Below are 17,040 nucleotides of genomic sequence, written 5' to 3'. Positions count from 1 at the left end.
TGTGTGTGTGTGTGTGTGTGTGTGTGTGTGTGTGTGTGTGTGTGTGTGTGTGTGTGAGAGAGAGAGAGAGAGGGAGAGAGAGAGAGAGAGAGAGAGTGTGTTTAGAAGGAAGAAGTTCGGGACGATATATACTGATGATCCAACAGAGGCAGTTAAAAAGTGATGAGACAGGTATTCAGAAATAATTAACTCATGTCAAGTCAAGAGGAGAAAGAAAAAGAACCAGAGGTAGAGAGGGGGAGGAGGGAGAGAGAGAAAGAGAGAGAGAGAGAGAGAGAGAGAGAGAGAGAGAGAGAAAGGGAGAGAGAGGGAGAGGGAGAAAGAAAAGAGGGGGGGAGGAGAAGGAGAGGGGGGGGGGGGGGGAGGGGGGGGGGGGGGGAGGGGAGTGGAGGGAATTTATCACCATAAGGAGGCAAAAAAAGAGTTGCAACAGAAATATGGATGAGAATATTCTACAGGAGAGTCAGAAAGTTAAGATGGAACCTCTGATTTGATTAAATTCCCAAGAATATATTGAAAGGGCTGTAGCTTTTCTTGTTGGAGGAAGCATTTTACTTCCCCCATTATGAATATTTCTTCAGGTTGGAGGCGTGGAGGTTCCTGGGTACATAACTGTTTAACTGTTACTACTCAGTATGACTCATATCTGAGAAGACAAAGAACAATACATCCTCAACTTGAAAAAACTCAGCTTTCCCTCTTGTGTGTGTCACTGTCCCTGGGAGACTTTTGTCGTTTGCACATAATACAGCCGTGTTCTTCAAAGCCACTGTGACGCCAGCCTTGAAGTAGTGTGCTTACTCAGTGGGAGAGATGGTTTATATTTCATCTGAGCAGCTTATGTGCTAACCTGCTAGAACAGCACATACATAGATTGTGAAATCACGTTTTTTACAATCAAGTCATTTGTAGTATCCAACACTGGCATCAGATTGGGGAAAACAAACTAGTGAAAGGAGTCCTAGTTCCCAGTACCTTCATTCTGCTTGGAATGGAATTCATAATGAAGGGGTCCACACCTGTTGACTCAAATAGATCCTTATGGACACTTTTTAAATTTTTTTTTTCAGAGAAGGAAAGATGGGGTATAAATTGCAGCCATCTTGGATTCTATTCAGCATTAGCAGCAATTGAAAGAGAGAGTTAAACCTCTCCTCCCCTACTTCAGTTTGCTTGAAATCGTCTTTGCAACTGGTGATTTTCTTTTCCTTTTAAAGTTTTTCATTGGATCTTATTAAAGTGCCAGTCCTTAGAATTGCTTCCTAAACTAGGGTCTCTGGCTTGAAATCAAATAAGGATACATTAGTGTCCATGTCACATGGGAACAGAAGATGAGTCAAGGGCTTGAAACTACTCTGGGATTTTTCAAACAGTTCTAATGTTTCACAAAACCACAAAAGTGCTAAAGAGAAAACAAAGATGGGGGAGGTATGAGGCCACTCCTGAAAGTGCTGGGGAGAGATCACTATGTGCAGGGGAGCCCAACAGCCAGCCCTGTCTGTTGAGTACCTGTAGGGTGGGTCCCAGAACACTGTACACCTGTTAAGGTCTCTGCCAAATTGCAGAATTCTGGCATAGAGTACTCTGAGTCTGAAGATGAAGCAGACTTTGAAGTGGTATATCCAGTGATCCTAGATCCTCACAGGGATGCCAACTGCAAAGATGGCCATAAGGCTGCAGGTTTTAGAAGCATTGTGATGTAGAACAAGGAGCATTGGGTCTGAAGTCAAGGCTGCCAGGATCAAGTCCCATTCAGAGGATCATGGGATTGAAAATTTGAAGGGATCATAGTGAGTACATAGTCCAACCCCTTATTTTAAAGATGAAGGAACTGAAATGACTTGACCATGGTAGTAACTGGCAGATCTGGAACTGTTCATAGGTCTTTGGACACCAGATCCAAGGCTCTGTCCATTACACCCCTCACTGTACTTCAGCCACTTTGAGGTATATGATCTAGGTATGTCACTTAAGTTTTCTGAACTTTGTATTTCCTCATTTATGAAAGAAAAAAATAGGAATGTTAATGCTTCACTGAGTACTTAGTAAAAAAAAAACAAATTTACAAATAAGATAATTATCACTATTTTCTTGTTGAGTTCAGGAATCTACACACCTGCTTTGGGACCTTATGGAACCTATGGAAACCTTGCATCATGTAGTGCTACTTGAATCTGTTTTCAATACTGCAGAGCCCATGTGGCAGATCTTGCAAGGAGAATGGATACCAAAGTCCCTGGGTCAAGAAGAACTGTGACCAGGACCTTCCAGCTCTGTGTTCAAACCTGAGGGATCTCCTGCTCCTGTCTTGGGTTATAGCAACAGAACCATCCATCCTAAAACTATTTAGGGGCAGGGATAAAACCTCACCAGATACACACACATACACACACACACACACATTTTTATAGACAGAAAATCAATTTAAAATGAAGCCTGGGGTCAGCCTTGAAGGGGGAAAGTCATAAAAGGGTGTCCTGAGCTTTAATTAAGGAATTTCCTTCCCCAAGCTAGTATTTTTTAATACCAGGGGCATGGTATCTATAACCCCTTCCTTCTCTCCTGCCATCTTTGTGGTAGCTGATTTACTCCCATTTCTTGTCCCATTGCATCAGTATTGGTTTGGCATATATTAGTTTGGCTCAAACAGCATAGACCTACTAACTAGGTTTTGACTAGCCAAAAATAACTGAAAGAGACAGAATACAATACACTTTTCTATTCTGTTTTTTTTCCATTAAAATAATTTCCCCAACAGGAGATTTTCTTTCTACCTGACCTATTTTTTTTCTTTAATTCCCTGCTTTGAATCAACTCTTAGCATCAACGCTAATTTGTACAAAAGTGCTTACAATTAGCCAGAAAGCTTCTACCTCCATTTAAAACTGATTCTAAAAACAGAAATTCATTTATCCTTACATTTTAAAACACTTTTAAACAGAATAGTTTTTAGATGGCGATAAGTAGCAATTTCCTCACAAATTGCACTAATCAAACATCTTTGTGCAATTTGTGGCTCCATGTTTAGAAATTGTAAAAGATTCAGAGGAGAAGCAGACTGAGGATCATATGATTGGAATGAGGAGAAGACTTTAAGGGAAATGATCTGTTTATCCTGGGAAAGAGAGGCTTAGAGATAACTTAATTGTCCTCAACTATGGAAAAACCTCTGGGCTTCAGCTTTCTCACCTGTAAAATGAGGGGTATCAGCCTGTCTTCTATTAGGCCATTATGTAGAAGAGGCATTAGAATTTGTTTTATTTAGCCCTGGGAACAAAATTAATAGCAATGGGTGGGTGTTGCTGAGACAGATTTAAGCTTGCAATAAGAAAAAGAGAGGAAAAAAAAACTTTGTTATGGTTGGAACTGTCCAGAAGCAGAGTGGAATGCCTTAAGAGACAGTGAGTTCTTCGTGGGACTTGAAGTCTGTAAGCAAAGGTTGGTCAAGCACCTGTTGCTAAAATTACAGAAAGCATTCTTGACCAGGTATAGTTTAGACTAGATGAGTTCTAAGGTCCATTCCCATTCTAAATCTTGTGATCCTATAGGCATAGATGTAGAGAGGGATGACCCCACCCATTTTACTTTAGTGATAATAGGCTTATTTGGTAGATGCAGGCCTTTGGTCATTTTTTAGTGCCACCTTGCTGAGCTTTCCTATATACAGTATGCTTTCCTATACTGGCTCTTAGTCATTCTCCATTCTCTGTTAGGAAGGACTGCCTCAGAGTATGATTCTCCAATCATGTCATGCCATAGTGACAGTCTGACAATAGTTACTTAGAAGGTATAATTACAATTTTAGCATGTTCTCTAAGAGACACCGTTGGAAGCATGAATAGAAAAAAAAAACATTGTCCTTGGTGTCAGAAAATTTCACTTTGAGTCCTGATCTGCTACCCCTTACTTAGAGTTTGATTTTGGGCAAGGCAGCTGACTAGACCCTGACTCCTACTCTGTAATTGAGGGGGTAGAATAATTCATCTTAAAAGTACTTTCCAGATCTGAAATCATATGATTCTGAACAAGGAATTTTGTCAGACAGTAATAAGTATAACATAATCAACACACTGTATTTTAATTATGACTAACCTGCTAGAAGAACACATTCATTGATTGACTATATGTATATGTATAGATATAAATTGGAGGAGGGGTGATATTTTTTGGTTTTTAGAACAGAAGACATAGGAAGAGACAATAAGAACCAAAGAGATAGTCATTCATTTAACAAAAATTAAATATAATGAATATTGCTTTGTGTATGTGCATGTATATATGTATATGTATTTATATGTGAGCATATTTGTGTACATGTATGTCTATAGATATATGACTTCCTTAGGTATCATAACCATCTATACTGATCAACATGTTATATGTATATTGTGACAACTAGGGTAGGGATGGGGAACCTGTGGCTCAAGGCCACACACATGTAAAGATCTCTAGGTCCTCAAGTGCAGATCTTTGACCAAATCCAAGCTTCACAGAACAAATCCCCTTAATGAAAGGATTTGTTCTGTGAAACTTGGACTCAGTCAAAGGGCCACACCTAGGACCTAGAGGGCCACATGTGGCCTTGAGGCTGCAGGTTTCCCACCCCTGAAGGGATTCAGTTGGATTGTAATCTGCACTTTTAGAGGGAACTGATTCTAAAGTGAGAGAAGACAATCCAGTGATGTTTTTTGTCAACCAGAGGAAAGTTACATACCATGGTTAGTTGTCATTGAAAATCAATTCTGAATTTGCTTTTGGCCTCTGAGCAACAAATGGGCTTCCTGATCCTTCTCACTATGACTTGCTAAATAACATGATTCTCCCAGGTTCATACATTCTTAGAATTCTAGAGTTGGAAAGGACCTAAGAGGCCATAACATCACACCCATACCCAGGCATAAATTTCTATAATATCCCTGACCAATGATCATCCTACTTTTGAATACCTTTAGTTCGCGGAAACCTACTACCTCTTAAAGTAGCTCATCACACTTACAGTGAGTTCTAATTGATAGGAAAGTTTTCCTTGTGTCAGCTATGTGTAGATATGATTGTGATTAATAAAATTTTCCTTCAGAAAGATCTTTCCCCTTCAGTTTTTGAACACTTTGGAGAGGTAATGAGTCCCTGAAGTCTACAACTTTGCACCCTGGGATGCCAGGAGTTAGTTCTGTAGATTTAACAGATCCCTGGCATTGGATCTGAAGTGTTTAACAATGACAAATTGCCTGAGATTTCTCAGTGTAGGGCACATATTCAAAGAATTTTTTTAAGTTTTTATTGATATTCTGGGGGGTTTTCCCACCCTGGTCACTCTATACCCCATGACCACATTCATAAAACCATCCTTTATTTTTAAAAAGTCTTATCACATAATGGGTGATATTGTCTTGAATATATAACATGAATGACATGAAATATTCTACATATTTCGTCCCATCCCTCTCTTATGACAAAAAGGAAGCATGTTTCAACATCTGTCCTCTAGTATGAAGACTAGTCATTCTATATGATTGTTTTTTTTTTCAAGATCATTCTCTATGGATTGCTATTAATGTAGAGGAAAAGAGATTTGAGAATACATGAGTGAAGGTGAGTGGAATTGGACTTCCCAACAAGGCCACTAGAGATCTGACTGGTCACTTATGGAAGAATCTTTAATCTTTATACATTTTTTGCAAGGGGAAAGGATATATGGAATGAAGGAAAATCAATTGGATTGGAAGGCAGGAAGGGAAGAGGGGTGTTTTCCTCAGAAACTCTATATATAATGTAAAACTCTGTTTAGAATAAATGTTTATTGAATTGAATTGAACTTACTGGGCTAGCATCATGGGAATTTACTCTGCCAATTTCATAGGAAAAGAGTCCAATACTGACGATGTTTGGAGGAGGAGGGGGCAAGGGGCAGGAAGAAAGTAGAGTATGTGAATGGTTTATGCAGTGAGAGTTTAATAGAGTAGAGAAATAAAGTATCACTGTTGAGAGGAGGGTGTAAATTAACTCTCTGCCCCAAAGTCTGAATGAGAAAAAGGAAATGAAAATTTTGCAAATCACTCCAAATTTGTTGTTGTTTTGTTTTGTTTTCTGGTAGCTGTTACCTTCAAACTTGCCTTAACCCCTCCTCAGAAAATGAGAAGATGCTTTTTTAAGACTAATCCCAGACTACTCCTCTTTTACATAAGGTGGTATTTCCCCTGGGAACAGTCTGGAAAATCTTTGAGGAAGAACACTTTGCATTTATAGAGAGCCTTTCATCTGTAGATCTCAAAGTGACTTTACAAACATTAATTATTTCTCACACTTGTGAGGCAGGTAAGTATTATTACACCCTACTTTAGAAATGAGGAAAGAGGTACAGAGAGTTGAAGGACTCAGCCTGAGGCACCAGGGCTCCAGGGCAGATCTGAGATCAGGATCCAGAGGTCCAGATTCCCAGCCTTACTATTTAACCACAAAGCCACCTATTCTCCCACAGCTGGGAGAGGGAAAGGAAAAAGTACACTAGAGGCAATCATTGAAGCTGGGTAGGAGCAATGCTCATTTCTCACTTCCCTCGGGCTGGCACATCAGAAGCCACGGGGAGTTAGTAACACAAAACCCCAAAGGACTTTTTAAAAGCTGCCTACCCAAGGCAGGCCTCTGCCTCAGCTTGGTGCTAGCTGTTTCCCTGAAAAGTATGCTGATATAAAGCAACTTACCAGCCCATGACTAACCTAGATGTCTGCAAGCCAGTCAGAGATAAATGGTTGGAAGTCAACAAAGGTCTTTCCTAGTGTTTATTTGTTTTTTTTCCCCTTCAGGATCTAGAGCTTGTAAGAACTGAATTATATTATCATGAAATTTTACTGATCAGGAAAATATGCCAGTTAACCATCTATTGATAGGACTTATATATACTTGGTGTCTATTTTTATTTTTAGTTTTTAAAAACTTGTTTTCACTCTAGACACTTGAGCTGAGACATAATTTCTGGAAACCAAGCCAAAGCTTCAGGGAAATGGTTCTTTTTATCCAGGGATTAACATTTGTAACTGTAAAGCATATTTTTTTGTCATTCTGGAAATGGTTTTAGAATCATGAGGCAAAGAGAGTCAGGTGGAGGGAGGAGCATCATGGGGTATTCCCTTTTTTAAGGGGAATCCAGATTGTCTCATTGTGTGGTGATGATGGGAGAGATGAACAATCAACGCTCACCCTGACACATCACCCTGGAAACTGAATCACATCCCTGAGTCCTGACTCACATCCTGTTGTGCGTTCTGAGAGCTTCCAAGAGAGTCTTTGTTACACCATAAAGCAAGACTGTACTAGGAGGTGAACTTCAGTGGTACCCTGAGAAATGTCTTGCCCAGTACCAACCTGGTAAGGGGAATGGGGGAAATTCTAGAGGCAGATTAGGTAAAAACACTGCCTCAGGTGTTTATCGTTTCATTAAGATATAAATATTTATATACATATATCTATACACATATACAATATATGCACACATACAATGTATACACATACATATGAGTTTGTATATATATTTATGCACACATATATGTATACCATATGCTATTGTACCATGCATAACTTTATGGTCTTTAGTTTTACATGGCAGTTTAAATGTGGCCCTATCATACAACATCCTTCCCCTTTCCCAGAGCTTTAGGGAGAATAGTGCAGCTAATGTCCATGCAAAGTATAAAAATAGTATGGTTAAGTGTGAGCAAATGTTCAGGAGATAAAGGACACAACAGCGTTGGCCATCAACAATGAATAAGTCTAGTCTGTCTACTTCTTTCTTTGACCAAGAAGAGGTTATGGGCAGAGTAGGGATAGGAGTTCAAGAATATCCACATTTAAAGCAACATTTCCAGTGTCTTTTTTTCCCATTCTTCTGAAAGAGAATAGATTTTTAAAAAAATAAAAGAGAATAGATTGAGAAAATGTTACTGAGATAACCACACCTTTCTCTCTTCATCACTCAGTGTTCTTCAGCTTTCATTTACTGGTCATTAGACAAGGACAGTCTCCTGCCTGTCTTGGTATTCCCAGCAGTCAGCACAGTGCCTGGCCAATAGCAAGTGCATAGTAAATATTTATTAAATAACTGACTAACTGTGCAGCTTAAACTAGTAAACTAACCTGAGTCAAATGCTATGGCTAATAATGATGAGACATTGAAGCTGGGGACTGAACAACTGTGCTGAGTCTAAGATTTGCCCCAATTATGCAGCCTTTCAAAAAGAACATAGGTATACCTATGGGAGCCTAGATATCTGGTTGCCATGAAAAGAGCATTGAAAGAAATAACAAATATTATTTATATGGAGAAAAATGGAGACTTGCATGAACTGATGTCAATTATAGTAAACAAAGGCAAAAAAAGCAATACATAGAAAGATTAAAACAATGGAAATGGGGGGAAATATCATTACATAACAATCAAGAACATTGCAAAATTACTAAGAACAAACATGGTGGGAAAAATATATGAGAAGTCACACACTCCCCACTCCTTTGCAGGAATGGTAGGTTCTCATGTGTGGGAAATTTTATATGTTTTCAGACTTTTTCCATGTACTTCTTGGTTTTGCTCTTCTTTTTCTTTTCTTTAAAAATATTGTTTGCTATATATAAGAGGAAAAGGAGGAGACATTCTGGGAGAAATTTTGGTGATGTAAAAACAAAAGATTTCAATAATAATTTAAAGAAAGAAAAGAGCATTGAATTGGGAATTGAGAGACCTAGATTATAATCTCCATACTGCCAATGATTATTGAGTATAGTATAATGGAAAAAACACTGAATTGGTATTTAGAAAATCAAGCTTTAAATACCATTTTTTTTCTGATTGCTCACCTGTGGGAACCTTGGGTAACACCTAACTCTGTGTTTCATATTCCTCATATGTAAAATAAAAGGATTAGACTAGATCATAGATCATTAGAGTCAAAGGAGCTTTATAAACAATCCAATTCTATTCCCTCATTTTACAGTTGAAGAACTTACGACCCAGAGGTGTAAATTATTTTCATGGGGTCACATTATTACTAAAAGACAGCGATCCAATTCAAACTGAAGTCCTCTAATTCTAAATCTAGTGTTCTTTCTACTAGGCCACACTTTCATCAGGATTCAGAGTTGGAATGACTTAATTTAAGGTAGAAGATGATGATGTCCAAATATCACCCCTCCCATCTTCTCTTCTGCCCTTCCTAATTTCACAGCAGAGAAAACCAAGCCCCAAAGAGGGGAAGCATTTGACTGAGTTCACATAGAACCTAGAAACAATTTAGCTAAGTTTGATTCCTCTTCTATAAAATAAAGGAGGTTAGATTAGATGTCTTTCCCTGTGCTAAATATTCTTTATTGTGTCAAAAAAAACTGCTGCCATTCTCAAAGTGATGAAAAAAGGATATGTATTTCTTGTTAGCATGCTCTTATCTAGCCCCTATTTCTGCTCCCCAAGGTAGCAGCCATCAGTGTTATAGACAGCTCTACCATCTTAAATGAGATAGAATGATAGTGGCTCCCTGGATTCACCAGCTTCTTCTTGATGTTTCTAGATGCCTTTAATTAGATTTCACCATCATACTCCTTCTACCAAAGAATATGTGTGTATTCGTGAATATAAGATCTACCTTTCACTCCCAACATTCAGTCTAGGAGAAAAAAAAATAGATTAAGACAGAGATAAGAAATCATTAAAAAAAAACCCCACAGGATTATAGATTTAGAACTATAAGGGAACTTAAATGTTATCTAACTCAACTTTCTCATTTTACAGATAAGGAAACTGAGGTCAAAAGAGGTGATTTGACTAAGGCAGAGCTATGATTCTAACCCAGGTCTCTCATTCCAAATCCTGTCCTTTTCCACTGTCCCACACAGCTTCCCCACAGTTTGCATCTGTTTTCGTATTGTTTGTGTCCTATTTGTTTTAGAACACTTGCTTCATGAGAATAAGGCCTAACTTTTATGTAAAATGCAGTCCCCAGAGTTCAATGAACACTTAATAGGTTGTTTTTTTTTTTTAATTAATAATTATTATTGTAATTAAAGCCTTTAAGCCATGGTTAGAAGCTCTCCACCGCCACCTACTGCCCCTCCAGTGACAATGAAACCAAATTTTAAAGCAAACTACACTCGGTCTTTGTTATACTGAGAAATGTCTAATTCCACATGACCATTTAGTGTTTTTTAGTCCTCTTCCCTGTCCTTTTCTGGAAAGCAGAACTGTTGTGGTCTTAAATTAGTAAGAAAGTCACCAAACCTTGTGAAAAGACAAGAAGAGGCCATGGACTTTGATCCTAAGACCATCTTATCAAAGCCTATTTTTAAAAGGCTATGAAACCTATTATGCAATGTTTGTATGGTTTGATTATGAGTTTGGAAAAGCCTAACACAACTTTTTCACTGCAGTAAAACATGACATGGCTTGAATTATGGCATAATACTATATGCCTAACTTAGTGTGGTTTTAGACATGAGGCTAAGGGTGTTATTCTGTCTTCACAACAAGCATGAATTACAGTACCGCAATTCACACCCTGGAGTGTTTTATGACAATTATAAAACCTCTTTTGTTTGCCTTTTAAATAATTAAAATATTTGTGTATTATCTATTCATTTAATATGTGCACATATCTCCATATTCACATTCAAATTGTCCATTTCCATATCCAATTTCCCCCAAAATGCAAAACATGCATGGTAATATTCACTGGATTTTTTTTCCAAACAGTACAGATGTAGAATAGTCACTGGTTCAGAAACATAGTTAGATGTCTCTCCTGCTGTCTCTGTTTGCCTATATGTATCTGGGAAACATTGATGGTCTAGATCGGTGTGGGGAACCTGCGGCCTCAAGGCCACATGTGACTTTCTAGATCCTTGGGTGCAGCCTTCTGACTGAGTCCAAGTTTTACAGAACAAATACTTTTATTAAGGGGATTTGTTCTATGAAGTTTGGATTCAATCAAAGGGCCCCACTTGAGGAACTAGAGGGTCACATGTGGCCTCAAGTCCCTAGGTTCCCCACCCCTGGTCTAGATACTACAGGTTCTTCAGCCCAAGTGGGACATTTCTTCTGAATTTAAAGTGACTGTCACTCTTTGCCATCCCTGAAACTGGAAACATAATAAAGAACTTAATTTAACCAAAGAATTCCAAAATTCCTTGCTAAAATTGAAAAGCACCATGCTTTTGAAAAGAACATGACTTCTGGAGTTTAAGTTCAAGTTCCAGCTGTTTCTTTAATACCTATGTAGCCTTGGACACATCTTTTGACTTATAACCCCAGTTTCCACATCCTGGTATAAAGGGATTGAATTAGAAGACCACTAAGATTCTTTCCATCCCTACATCTATGACAAACCTATTATTTTGGAGCCAACTGCTCCTAAGTTCTTCAAATCACAGTTCTGTTCAGACATATATAAGGGAAGGTCAAGAGGAAAACTCCTTCTTCAATCTCCTGGTTCTCTAATAAGCTAAACAGAAAATGAAAACATACATCATTTAGCAGCGTCTAATTTCTTTATAACACATAAAATGTTTCTTTGAGAGACTTGAGAGAAGGTATTTAGTGGCCAGCAACTTCATTGTGAAGCTGTATTTAAGTGCCTTCCTGAGCTGTGTCCTTATTTTAAAACAGATGGCCCCAAAAAGTGAAATAAATGTTGTACCCTAAGGAAATATACTCTTGCTCTGTGATGGGATAATAACCATCCCTTAATTTCCTCAGTGTGCTTTCTGGTGGTAGAGTTTCCTTTCCAATCTATAAGCATGTCATAGTTTTGAAAAACCAGGCCCATATGAACCATAGGACTTAATTCTGAAGGGAACCTTATTAGATCATTTAGTTCAACTCCCTTATTTTACAGATGGGGGAAGCCAAAGGGGTAAATTATACAGCATCTACTACGTGGCAGGCTCTGTGCTATGTACTTTACAAGTATTACCTCCTTTTATCCTCATAACAGCCCTGTGAAACATGTGCTATTATCACCATTTTACAGTTGAGAAAACTGAAGCAAACAGAAGGGAAGTGATTTTCCCAACAAGGGTCACACATCTAGTAAGTATCTGAGGTTGGATTTGAACTCAGGTCTTCCTGACTCCAGGTCCAGGCTTCTATCCACTGTATCAATAGGCACAGACCAACTTGTCCAGGGTTACACAGATAATAAGGAGCAGAGGTAGGCTTTGAACCTGAATCCTCTGGCTACAAACACAGCATTGTTTCCATTCTTCTACAATGCAATACTATCATTACATGACATTGTCATACTACATTCCACACACTAACAGTATTTTTCTTATTCAGTTTAAACATTTTGTCTCTATGCAGCTCAGGGGTGATTGTTAAGAGACAACATGGACTTTTTTCCAAATTCTTTTTGTAATAGTGGTCAGCAAAACACTTGCATAGATTTCTTTTTTGTACTCAACTTGTGATTTCATTGGTGTAAGGAACTCTCGATGTGGAATTCCTGCTATCCATGCAGATCTGCAACTACTTTGCAACCTTTTCTCTTTGAGAGTTGCATAAGGGTAATGAAAGTTTAAATGATTTGCCCAGTCACTTTACTAGTAGCCTTATGACTTGAACCTAAGTCTTTCTGAAGTCAATGACAACTCACCCTCCACAGTGTCATACCTCAACTTGACATCCTGTCCCTCTTGCTTTAGAGTATTCAGGGGCATATGGGGTGTTGAGGGAGGCCTAGCACCTCTGGTGTGAGGGATGCCGAGTCCTTTGTAAGGCTGTTCATATACCTTTGGTACCCACCTGGCACTCAACTCTTACCTGTGTCTCCAAGAAGCTGTATGCACAGCATATGTATGCTATATGCACAGCAGTCACAGCCTGGTAAAAACTTCTTAGCATATGGCCTAACCAGGATGAAGGTAACAGACAGGCCTCATATCCATCAGTGAGTTAAGATGATGTCTACCCCAAGCATGTGAAGGGTTTCCCTGGTGGAATGGGTAGATGAGAACAGTTTGTTCCAATGGCCATGAAAGCAGCTGAAGCAGGTTCTGTGGAGCATTTAGAACTTGGTCAGACATGGAAGATGCCAAGGTCATCCACTGCATCCTGGGCCATCACCAGTTTTCTTGACTTTTGTCCTACCACTGAATTTCAGAAAGAGAGAATGAGGCTAACAATTTTGTGCGACTCTACCTTGCTTAAATCCAATTTGTGAGCGAGTCAGTACATCACCCGTGATGTCACTGATCCTTTTTGAAAATGAAGGACAAACAACAATGGGAAATGCAAGTAATGGAGCTGATATTTGAACATGGGTCATCTGACCCCAAATCCAGGGTTTTTTCTACTATATCATATTACCCTTTCTCTCAAGTTGTGTTTGTCCATATGCATCTTAGTTGGGATGCACAGAAATTAGTTGTCCCTAAGGATGCAAGAGACCAGTATTCTGAAAATGATTTCTGATGATGAAGTTGGTCATTTTTCTCAAGACTTGAATTAAGCACAAATATCCATCTACTTAAATTTTTGAAATCTTGGCCATCATACAGTTAAAACTTATAAAAAATAAGCTATATCTTTTTAAAAATTATTTTCAATGTGGGTTCATCCAATATCTTTGGAAAGAAATTTCATCAAATGCAAATTCTCAAAGGAGTCCTAATAAACTATAGTTTTACAATAAATTGAAGGTGGGGCAACTCACCACACTTATCACAGTGCCTTGAAGCTTACTTCACGCTTTTCAGCTAAGTGCTCATGGATTGATTTGAAATATTGACACAGCAATGTAGCCATTAAATATCCTGCCATCTATCCTGTATAAAATCACAGTACTTTGTACTTTGGCACTTTTGATACCTCAGGACTTTGGTGATTCTGTCCAAGATTTCATCTGTAGGGATGCCCTGTGGATTGTAATCCCTCAATAGATTCTCATCTCTAGCAGTTATTTTTTGTTTCTTTCTATAAGTCTTCCATAGAACATTTATTTACTCAACTATCTAAAGGCATTTTTCTTATTCCATTAATATCCTGGGGACATCATTGTAGTAATTGAAGTGTACATCTCTTGTACCTCATTCTCACTGAATGATCAAATTACTTACCTTCTTTTCCACTAACATATGGAACCAGAAGATGAACATAAATAACATTTATTTAGCCAAAGATTTATTGATCATTATAGGGTTTTCAAATGGTAATAATAGTAATATTGTACTTTTAGGATCTATTGTTTTTTCAATACCAATAATGATTATGAAGATCAAACAATTTCCACACCTTATTGGATGGTATTTGTGAGCTGCTATGGCTGAAGAAAATCACTGCTTGGTAGCCAAAACCTGGTCATGTACCTCTCGGGCCTTAATTAGACCCAGTCTTCATACAATAGATAAGCAACATACCACTGGGCCCATACTTGAAATCCATCAATATCAATAAGATCCTGTAAAATTTCTGTTCTATTTGGCCTTGTCTCTGAGAACCCATGACAAATGAAATAATAATATGAATAATTATCCTCTTCTCTGTTATAATAAACTGTTTCTTCTTTTTTCCAGATACGAAGCAGATCCAGCCTTCCCCTCCTTGGACCTACGACCAGTCATACCAATACTTGGGATCCATTGCTTCTCCTTCTGTACACCCAGCAACACCTATTTCCCCTGGGCGAGCCAGTGGCATGACATCTCTCTCTGCAGAGCTTTCCAGCCGCCTTTCAAGTAAGTATTTGAAATCCATTGACAGCTCCAACTGTAGTAGAAGATTTGGGAGGCAGAAGGGGTGGGAAAGATACTTTGAAAAGAAAGAAACTTGGAATTGAAAAGCATACCTATAGATAAAATCTGAAAATTCTTACCCTCATTTTTGCCACTAGAAATAATCATAGGATCATAAATTCAGAGCTAGAAAAGGCCTCAGAGATCATCGAATCCAGCCCCCACATTTTATAGATGAGGTAGCTGATGCTCAGCGAAGTCCAGTGACTGACCCAAAGTCATCCAGCAGAACAGGGCTTTGGTGCCAGGTTCTCTTCAGTTCTCGTCTGTTAAATTCAGTTCTCTAACCATTACTCCATCTCTCCTCTTCCCACACTAGACTGGGCAGACTGTGAGTCTGGCCCAATTTGTCCATATTTGGGTGCTCTCTGAAATATAACTGCAATATTTTTACATACAATGATGGAATTAGTGTGGGAAAGTTGAATTATCACAGAGGTCAGTGGGCAACCATAAAGTTCCTGGGATAAAAAGACAAAACTTACAAAGATTGATGAGACCAATTCATAACAATAATAACAACAGTTATATAGAGAATACTTTATGCTTCTCCTGTAACCAGCAGCATAGTAACCATGTTATCCCCATTTTATTGATTACAAAACTGAGGTCCAGGGAAATTTAAGGGACTTGACATTTAATGTTGGAGCCAGCACTCAAAATTAGATATCTTGATTCTCATTAATTGTTCTTTCTGCATATCACATTGTTTATGGAATTTATTACCCCAATATTAAGATTCCAAAAAGAGCTTAGCTAAATTAATGGATGATGTGAGCATGAGTAAGAACATATTTATTGACTATTAGAGTGGGAAGCAACCTAAAAAAGTCATGTATCTCAGTTCCCTCATTTTACAGAGGAGGGAACTGAGGACCAGAGAAGTAATTTGCCTTCAGTCATGTATCAAGGTAGTAGGAGAGCCGCTATTAGAACCTGTGTCATATGAAAGCCAGCCCAGCACCTCTCATGTCACCATCTCATGTTTTGGCAAGCTTCCCTCATTCTTGAGGTCAATATGAAGGAAGGGAACCACACTTGTCTACAGCATGTCTTTTGCTTATATAGTCAAAGGCAAAATACTAGGCTAGACAGACTAAGTCTAACCTAGTGTATAATAAGAGTTAATTTTCATAAGGACAACATTAACAATTCATCAGTGTTTCTGAAGCAAGAGAAATATATGCCAAAAATGAAAACCATCAGAAATGAGCAGTACATACTCACTCACACACACACACACACACACACACACACACACACACAGAGTCAAGAATGCCAAGATGTTTTTTCTTGTGTTTCGCAATGGTAAGTTCCTTTGATATACTTATGGTAATTCTTGTCATTATGGGCATGTTAAGTATTTATTAGTCCTTTAGCCTGCGAACAGTTTGGTCTTCTGCTTCTTAAGATTACTGTGCTCAATGGAAAGGGAATTTAACATTATGTGGCAAAATTCATTAGTTGAAAAGGAAAATGAAGATTGTTCCCTTTGTTCCAATTGACCATTTAAAAAAAAATTGTTTGGTACTGTGGAATTGGGGACAAGCCAAACCAAATAGGATATAGAAATTCATCAGTCTTTCTAATGGAAACTTGAATCATAAACGTTCACCATTGGAAGGCACTTTAGAGGATATCCAGTGCAACCTTTTAATATGGCAGAGTCTCACCTACAATGTCCCTGACAAATAGTGGTCCAGCCTCACTTAAACACTTCCAGTGATGGGGAGCTCTTTATTTAATTAAGGAGACTCTATAAAAATTAGAGTCACTTAGAGTCGTTGGTTCCATTCCTTCTCTCTGGGACCACATAGGATGATAATAATACTGAGATGGGTCTATGAGCCCATTAATGAAGAAAACAGTCTCTCCATTCTTTACTATTTATGTCTTTTTGTAAATCCTCCACAGAGTTTTTAGAATTGTAGATCTGAGAAATGTTGTCAAGGTAGTATGCTTAGAAGTGAGCAAAACATTTGACAAAGGACTTATATTGACTAGATTAGTGGTTTTGGAGCTGCTTAAGTGACTGGATACAAAAAGTGTTCATTAGTGCATCTAGGTCCACTTGGAGGGACATCTCTAACAGAATACCACAAGGATTTGCCCTTCACTTTTGCTGTTAAATGTTTTTTTTTTATCAGTGACCTAGAAAAATACATAGAAGGTATGCCTGTCACATATGCAGATGACATGATTCAGGAAAGAGAGTTGACACACTGGGTCACAAAGTCAGAATCCTAAAAGATTCCAAAAGGATAAAATGAT

General features: G+C 38.3%; 1 protein-coding gene across 1 annotated transcript in view; it reads left to right on the top strand.

The window, feature by feature from the left end:
* The window catches only part of RUNX1 (RUNX family transcription factor 1), a 351,115-nt gene that overhangs the window by 323,082 nt on the left and 10,993 nt on the right, over nucleotides 1–17,040 (top strand). Inside the window, exon 8 of the mRNA XM_069074967.1 lies at nucleotides 14,551–14,712. Within this exon, the coding sequence (XP_068931068.1) occupies nucleotides 14,551–14,712 (162 nt within the window). The remainder of the gene's footprint in view (nucleotides 1–14,550; nucleotides 14,713–17,040) is intronic.

This window comes from Petaurus breviceps, unplaced genomic scaffold (assembly GCF_028583685.1).
Source record: "Petaurus breviceps papuanus isolate PSGF00001 unplaced genomic scaffold, PetGlider_PUasm1.0 90897, whole genome shotgun sequence".
Classification (NCBI taxonomy): Eukaryota; Metazoa; Chordata; class Mammalia; order Diprotodontia; family Petauridae; genus Petaurus; species Petaurus breviceps.
Note: the sequence above shows the minus strand (reverse complement) of the source record. Positions and strands in the feature narration are given on the sequence as shown.